Here is an 8,748-nt window from a genome sequence, read left to right on the forward strand (position 1 = left end):
CAAGACAAAACACAACCAGAGGCTCCAGCATGTAATGGATGTAACAGTCGCACAACAAGATACACATTCATTAAGATGCTTTCATCCTCACCTTAGCTTCACAGCTCCTTAGAAGGTTATTCAGACCCAGCATGGCCAAATTAACCCTCTATTAATCAAAACCTGTTACTAAATTGTTTCTAGTTTGTGTTATTAATAGAAGGTTTTTCAGACCCCAAAAGTTCATGAAGCATGGCCAAATTAACCCTCTATTAATCAAAACCTGTTACTAAATTGTTTCTAGTTTGTGTTATTAAATTTTCTTGTGAAGGTCAGAAGTGTATCTAAGTGAAAGTCACAATGACTCAGATTGTTACTTTATGATTAACTAACCAGACCTTTTTGCACGGAGCAGGGCGTAAGTCACAGTAAGTATTGTGAAGCTTTTACTACAAGCCACAAGATTTGGCAACAATGAAAAAGATGTTTTCTTGAAACCTATTTCCCACTAAAATCATTCACAAAAATGAAACATTTAAGTGCATTAAACATTAGTATTAATGAAATAAAAAAGTCACATTTTAAAAACACTATAAACTGGCTCACCAGAATACAATAGGAAGCCAGAAATCCTTGGGTGAAATATTTAAGGCACTTGAGGGTAGTCAGTTTTTAAAACCAGATAATACACAGCCACTTTAAAATTCTAATTTAAATAAAAACCACAACAAAATAAAGTAACACTGCAAAAAACTCCTCCAACTGTAAAGTTCAAGAAATAAACAAATAAACACTTAATAAAAATAAAATTCTCATTTGTTATAGTATACTAAAAAGTGGCAGAAACAGAGCATATTTAACTGCTATAGCATACATACTGTAAAGATCTCTCTCAAATACAATAAGGGTCTTGTTGTTTCAGGTTGTCAAACAGCCAATAAAGCATGTTTGATAGGGAGAAATAATCCAGTGCAGTTAAATATTGGATTCCAGTTTATAAACCAAAGCACCCCAGAAAGCAGATGATTTTGCATCATTTTGCCTGGGATATTTCTAGTTAGCTTTCTTGCTCCTTTTCTGGAGCATTGTTTCATTTTCTCCTCCCCATATACACAAAATCAAATGTCTCTGTTTGAATAAAGAGGCCGCATCATTCTTGTAATATCATCTTTGGTACAAAACAAAAGCAACTTACACAACATAATCACGTCACCCAGTCTTGCACGCACCAAGCCTGTTCCTACAGGCCATACACAGTAACAAGCTTTTCTGTAAAGGTGACAGTTTCTCTCATCCCAGTCTCCAAAGTAACATCACAATTAAATACAACATACAGCAATCTTTTTAAGCGCTAATTTAAATTTTCACTCAGAATTCACAAACGGGTATTCTCACCCATTAGCTTATACATATTATGGTTTCTTACCACTTCCAGGGCAGAGGGATATGACCAGCAGCCCTGGGACATGCTTTAGAAGTCTGGTCCCAGACACGAAATAGCTGTACAAATCTCCACATCTGCTCAGTGTTTTTTGAAGGGAGAGGAAAAGAAGGAAAACACAAATGGGAACTCAGTAAAAGGAGTCTTGCTTTTCTGTTAAATGTTTGTCCATTTGTCAGTTTTTTCCTGACACATTTTGCCTATTGTATTAGAGGCTTCTTCAGTGGACAGCAGTTCCTTCCATGAACTTATCTGAACATTCTGATTAAGGAGATTTTGTCACTGTGTCGCTGCTGCCTCACAGCTGAGGAAATTAAAGGGTGAGCTCCGAGCATCATCACCAGCCCCAGGGCTCTTAGGGTCTCTGAGACAGTCTGCCAAGATGTCCTGAGGATCCCTCAAGAACACCACCAGAACAGTGATGTTATCACTGGATCCATTTTCCTTTGCAGCAGCCACCAGTCTTTCTGCTGCTTTGACACCCACTCCTTTGGTTTGCATTAAATGATCTAGGACCAAGTCTACAACCTCATATGGCTTGATAGCATCAAAGAATCCATCGCAGGCTAGAAGCAAGTAATCTTCAGAACCATTCAGCTCAAATGAATCTCCATCCGCATCACCAGAGATGTAAGGTTTCTGACATATGTCACCTAAGACAAACAATCAAAACAAAGGCTTTATCACTTCAAATGTAAACAGTCACTTCTTCACCCACCAATTGCTTTTACCATCCTCAAGGACATCCAGATCATATTCCAGAGGTACCTGATGCAGGACAAGAGTAGTGAAAAGCTATGGAATAAGCAGGGAAGGCCTTTGTTTCTTAAGAACGCTTCGAACCTACCTAAATCCAGTGTGCTTCTAAGGAGTTACTCTAATTCATGCTTTCCTAATTTTGCAGGGAAACTAAGGAAATTCTTTCAAAGTTTTTTCTCTCTGAAATGTATTTGTGCAAGGAGATAGTCAGGCCTTCATTTTGCAGGTGTGCCTCTTGTACAGCCTTCAGAATGCTATGAAAATAAGATTTTTCTTACCTATCCAGATACACATCACAATGTCGTAAGAATCTGCTCATTGTGTTTAGTGCATCAGTTTCAAATGGACATAATTATTAAACATGGGTTGCTATTGATCCAAATAGTATCATGCAAATTTATACTAATTTGCTTCCACTCATATATTACAGTTATCTACTGTACTTGCCTAAGGTCTTTTCTCTTTTTGCCCTAATAGGCGAGTAGCAAAGTAAGCTTGTTTAATAAGATTCTGGAATACTAAAATTAAAATGCCCTAAATTGCTGGATATGTGTGATTTGAAGGAGGATGCAGCGAACTGACTTAAGAACTGCGGTCAGGAGAAAGATATATTTAATATTAAAGTGGACAAAAAAACCCACAAAGCAAACATTCAGACACATAAAGAAGGCTAGATGAACATTTATTACTTCTTCTACTTTTACAAATTAAATACTCTACATTGTTAAGCTACTGTAGAACACCATAGCATCAAAGACATTTACAAAAAGCAAATGACTTAGAAGTATAAAAGAATTAGGGCTGCCATTGCTAGTATGTAAAAAACCCCAATATTCTATTATGGTAAAAATCAGTAAAATTAAGTAGCTGCAAGCTACGTAAGCTATGTAGCTGTAAGCTAGCCTTATGGCAAAGACAGTAAGAGTGGCTTACTACTTGGTCGATGCTGAGCAAAACGTCATTTACAGTAAACATACAGTCTCAAGTGGTGTGTTTTAATCAAATTTAATCTGAACTATACCAATTCTGATAGTTTATCTTACCAATTGCTCTGGAAACAGCCAGGGTACCATTAACCCGCCAGCAGTCCATATAGGTTACACAACCACCCAGAGTCTCAATACGTGCTTTCTCATCCTGAAAAACAGTAGAATACAATTTTTATACTGAAAGTCTACCCATGGCTTACTGACCTTTTTGTTACCCAATCAAAGAGGAAAAAAAGACAAAATCTAAACCCAAGAGCTGCTTTAGCTTCTGTATTTATACTATGAATATAGCAAATACACGTATCATAATCTAACTGGGAAACATGCACTTAAGATTACCGGAAACAACCCACCTACTTCCCAACCATACCATGGTGTGTCCACAAAAACACAGAATTCTTACCCTTTCCTGCCACTTCTTCCCATCCCATACAGCAATTGGGTAAATATGTAAGTATTTGGAATAAAAAACAAGATAACTAGACTATGTAACAATAATGCATTGATACTCCTTTAACCGCTCAGTTTTTACAAATATTCATGCTATGAAGGCAAAGGGTCATGCAATGCTATCTAAACTCGCAAGATCCACACCAAATTTCATGTAATAAAATACCTGGCTACTTGAAATACATAGAAAATGCAATACACTTTAAGCCAGTTAGGCTAGTAGATTATTATTAGCTTTTGAATGACAGTATAGCATATTATGAAAGATTTGCATTATGCTAACATTTTAAATAGCTATTAATCTCAAATTAATAAATTAATCTGTACAGGCAGTTTTAAATTCACACACACAGAAAAATCCTGTGAAAGTTTTTGATTACTACAAATTTTGAAAAGACAGTCTGAGCAGGAACTGAAGTCAGGACTACCAGTACCATCAGTACTTTCAAGAGGGCATAGTTGTAGCGATGACCTTTTCAAGATACAGGAGTGGATGGAAAAAAAGAAATTGTCAACGCTCTGAATCCTACCATACAATATACGTAATTATGTAAAGCACCAAACATTTAAGAAGGCTTGATTCCAAAAAGGTTTCAAGAGAGATTCTGACAACACACATGAGAGAAAAAAACAAGTCAGACTTACTTCTCTTTCTGGTTTGTGCGGTTCCATTAATGTCACAGCTTTTCCTTGCTGCACAAGCATTACCTGCGAGTCCCCTAGCCATGCTATGTGTAGCTTGTTCCCTACAATCAATGCAGATACACCTGTTGTACCACTCCGCAGCTTCTACAGAAGAAAACAGGTATGTTAGGTGAATATTCAACAAGCCCTACTAAGCTACATAGCAATATCGTAAACCTAAGTTTAATCACACTTTAATGCAGCAGAGTAGACCTGCCAATCATAACTCAGGTACCTGAAAAAAAGGTACAAGTTATTAGACAGACTTGAAATAAACTATTTACATATTCTAACATGCAGATGGCTAATACTGCCTATGTTATCTTCTTCCTTCTCTTCTATTAATTCCAAAACTGATCTGGAAGACTACGACATCTATTGTTCAAAATACAGAGACACACAGAAGAGAAAGAGGAACTGAATTTCAGTAGTATGAACGTTTCACAAACCAACACAGGTGTCCCCAATCCCTTTCACATTCTCCACTTTACCACCAGCAACTACAGACACCTTGCTCCGCATACCTCCCCTTATCCTTGGGTATTTAAATGAGGATGTCAACAAAGGAGGGAATCTAACTGTCCTAGATTCCCTGTAAAGATTAGCGAGAATCAGACCTCATGAAGATGCTGGTCCCTCTTTTGTACTGCATTGACAGAAATTAAGATATTAACAATGAATACATCCATATTCAGTTACTGCTATAATGAAAGAGTTCTCATTAAACTGTATAATAAACCATCCTTCCATTATGTAGATTTGAAGAAAGAATGTTCATCATACCAACTTGATTCAAAGCTGATCAATAAGCTTAATGAAGTGAAGAGTCTGATTTAAATCATAGCATACATTTTTCATCTTACAACCACCTGTGACATTAATGGTGGGACAAGAAAGAGGAAGACAGTGACCATATTATCAGGAAGAGAGAAACCCCTTTTCCAGGTAAGAGGCAAGACAACTGAACATCTAGAATCTGCCTACTTTAGGCAAAGAGGCAGCAGAGCGTTCTCTCAAATAATTGCTATGTCAGGATCATTTAAACCACATAACACTTCTTTTCAATCACTCATCTTGAACTTGCAAGCACTGTCATTTTGTTTTTGCTCAAAAAAAAAATAATTTGATGAAAGAAAACCTTTACATGCAGCATAATTTCATAAAGAAGTCAGTGATTCAAAGAAACTGTACTGCCAGAATTTTCTGGATAATACCATGTTGTCCAACAGTTCTCAGTGTCATTTAAATACAATGGAATTAATCTCTACCCACTCACCTCTCTTTTGGCTTTGAAAAGAAACATTTCATCTGTCTTCTGGAAAGAGCATTTCAAGGCCTCAGCTGGATTCTTAACAATTTCTTTGTGTAGCCCAACATTTACATGTAAATGGGTTGCTGAATAGTTGGCAGCATCCACTCCACCATGGCCGTCAAATACCGCAAAGTAAGCACGATCAATATCATCCTTTTGGGGGGAACGGAGACAGAGGAAGACATATTCATGTTCAAAACCAAAACATAGATTGGTACCAGCAAGCAAAGATTCTTTATTCTGGGCCTTCTTCCATACAACATTGCACAGGTAAGGGCAATTTAAGTCAGTTTACCCACGTGCAAAATGGATGAAATGGGTACTTTGCAGGGGAATTACTTTTCTTTGTTTGCTGTTAGTCATTTAACATCCTTGAAAATAATCTCGAATTGAAACAGCAGACAGCGGGTTATGTAGTCCCACTGCAGCTTCATTAATTGGCCCTTGTACTGATACAACTGCTGTTCTCACCCCTTCTTTTCTTAATATATCAGTTACCTCAGCCACAAGAACATTGTAACTCCAGCAACATAACACTAGGTGAACTTCCCATCTCCCTGTATCACTTATGACATGAAACCCAAGGTCACAAGATCCTTCTTTATCAGGGCAGTAGTTAGCCCCTAGCAATGTGAGTCAGTAAGTCCTTGCTCCAGCACAGACACGATAAATAACTTGTGGCAACAAATTCTTACCATTTCACAGATCATCCATCACTAGGTCATTATGTTTACAGGAATGTTGAAAAACTAACAAACTGGTCTCCCCAGTTTTGTCCAGACTTACCGATAAACCAAACAGCTGATTGAACTCTGGGAGCAGAACGTGGCGGTCCTCCATTTTCCGTCGAGTGTTACGGATGGCATGGATGGAAACAAGCAGGAACCGCTTCAGTGGTCTCAGTGGTGGTAACTGCTTCTGCCACTCAAAGCAAACATCCCGAAGCTTGTTAAAGAAGCAGCGCTGCAACGACTCTCCATCCAGCACTGACAGCACAAAGACAAAACAATAAGTTGCGTACCCCATTTTCCTACATTGCCCCATCTTTTGGCCTGTCTTTCCTTCAAGTTTCTTTTCTTAGAGCTACATACACACATTCAGCACTCTGCCTTTCAGGCTCTGCAGGAATTAAAATAGGCTCCTGAGAATAATGTGGAGAGAAAGTTGCAATGGAAAACAGTGTAACATTAAGGATAAGAGCAAGTTCTTTACTTACTAGTTCTCTTTCAAAACAGAGGCTTATCAAGCAGATGATTACATTGCAAAAATAATAACAAAGACCCAAAAATCAGTCTTGCATATTATACATAAATGTTACTATTATGTAAGTAAAATGCACAAGATATAGGGGTAGGAGTGCATCCTTACGAATAAAAACAAAAAAACAAAAAACAAGTAGGCAGAAAAGCCTTCAAGATAGCAGACTGCTGTATTGCTGTTGTCTTGGACATAAGGGTTGAAAAAGCATTAGCCTGGCTTTGGGTCAGGTTATGTCCTACTGAACCACTTCCACTGAAACAACAAGGAAGTCTGAGAATATTTTGCTGAGGTCAATAGCTCAACTCATAGTTGAGCTGAACAGATTAGAATTTTAAGCTGTTGTCTTTATCTTTTTAAATACACATGGTTGGAGGAGCTAGAGCGACAGAAGAACACTTCCGCCACTTTCCTGCTTTGTCATTACAGAGCGGAACTGTAAACACCCACCGAGCATAGTGTGAAAAGCTCCGGCCAGACACTCAAATCCTTTTCTGGATAGGTCCCAAAGATCAATTAATCCAAACTTATTGTTCATCAGACTGAATGGTTTGGTGTTTGGCATTGTGTCTAGCTTTGCAATACAGTCTCTCTCAGAATAGGTAATAAGTTAAAATTCTGTTATTTGAGTAAGAACCCTGCCTCAATGCTAAATCAACTAACTTCAAAAAGCATTGAAAAGATCATCTATAGAGCAAAAATAAGTTGCTGGTCACTAATGTGTTTCCTAAAGAACTGTAGTCCATGAACTATCTTTCCTATTTCTATTTTACCCTGACTCCTGCTAACACTGTTAGCATTAAAGCTTCCTCAGAATTCCTTTTTATAACTCCTGGTTCTCAAGCATTTCTTTTTCTCACCAACATCGCCAGCGTCAGATGCATCTCTGGGCTTGGAGAATTGGAAGTTTAAATTTAAACACAGATCTTTGATTAGCACTCACTACATATTAACCAAAACTACTTTTGGTTTGCTTAATATGCATTTGTGAATGGGCAAGATATTAAAACCTTTACATATTAAGTCATCCCATAAACAAATATAATTAAATAGGACAGCATCTTGGACAGCCTTGTCTACAGCTATTAGTTTACATATTTGTAAATGTCTTGACTAACACTGACCAGAACACTTGGACACACATTGCTGTTTAAATATTAAGCTTGTAAAATCTGACATAGAATTTGGTACCTTAACACCAGCAATTCTTCTGCAGTATACCACATCAAACAGTGGTACTCATATGGGCACACGTACATGCTTTGGTTTTATATAATCACTTCTCTTTCATTCCAAGAATGCTTTTTTGCCAGAGAATTATTATTGCAATGCAGGAAGACAGAGTCCATACTGTGCTGTAGCACAAGGAACATCGTTCCTCCTAGTTGTACAGTTAAAGTCATGTAATAGCAATTACAAGATAGGGAAAACAAGTACCATCTAAAACGTGCAGAGAAATTAATGCCTTTAAAGTAGATATTCCTTGCTGAGATTAGGCAATGCAACTACCTGAATAATAAGCAGATTTCCATAATGTTCAATAGAGGAATGCTGAACAGCGATTTGATCCAAATTACAATGGTGACACAAGAACAAACAAATGTAAAATAGACAGGAATATATAAGATGGAAGTTAAAGGAGGTTTCAGCCATCAGAACAGGGAAGGTTCTGGGGCATTTGTCAACAAGGAGTAGTGAGAGAGAACCTGAACTACGTCATGATGGAACTCATAAAAGGATTTTCTGACTTTGCCTGTGCTATCTTAAAAGTAGACTCCAATTCTGTATCTTTATGGCCTTTAGAGCAAAACAGCAGCATGAATTATTGTACAAGTGTCACCAGTATAATGTAACCATACAGGATTCCAGAGACATTA

At 37.5% G+C, this 8,748-nt stretch overlaps 1 protein-coding gene across 1 annotated transcript; it reads right to left on the reverse strand.

Annotated features, from left to right (window-relative positions):
- Positions 1–1,699: 1,699 nt before the first annotated feature.
- On the reverse strand, positions 1,700–7,436 carry PPM1F (protein phosphatase, Mg2+/Mn2+ dependent, 1F). Its single transcript, XM_009696711.1, has 6 exons — positions 7,322–7,436; positions 6,401–6,600; positions 5,579–5,767; positions 4,264–4,407; positions 3,223–3,316; positions 1,700–2,073 (listed from the first exon to the last, which is right to left on the reverse strand). The coding sequence occupies exons 1-6, from the start codon at positions 7,434–7,436 to the stop codon at positions 1,700–1,702; spliced, it is 1,116 nt and encodes a 371-aa protein (XP_009695013.1).
- Between the last annotated feature and the right edge of the window lie 1,312 nt (positions 7,437–8,748).

The sequence above is a fragment of the Cariama cristata genome, unplaced genomic scaffold, assembly GCF_000690535.1.
Source record: "Cariama cristata isolate BGI_N322 unplaced genomic scaffold, ASM69053v1 scaffold43363, whole genome shotgun sequence".
NCBI classification, from domain to species: domain Eukaryota; kingdom Metazoa; phylum Chordata; class Aves; order Cariamiformes; family Cariamidae; genus Cariama; species Cariama cristata.

What these genes read in the sequence shown, in the direction of transcription:
- PPM1F (XM_009696711.1), bottom strand. Translation starts at nt 7,436, where the DNA reads ATGCCAAACACCAAACCATTCAGTCTGATGAACAATAAGTTTGGATTA. An exon ending in ATCAGCTGTTTGGTTTATCG is followed by an intron (nt 5,768 to 6,400) that starts GTAAGTCTGGAC and finishes TCCCCCCAAAAG; the next exon opens with GATGATATTGATCGTGCTTA. An exon ending in CGCACAAACCAGAAAGAGAA is followed by an intron (nt 3,317 to 4,263) that starts GTAAGTCTGACT and finishes ACTGTTTTTCAG; the next exon opens with GATGAGAAAGCACGTATTGA.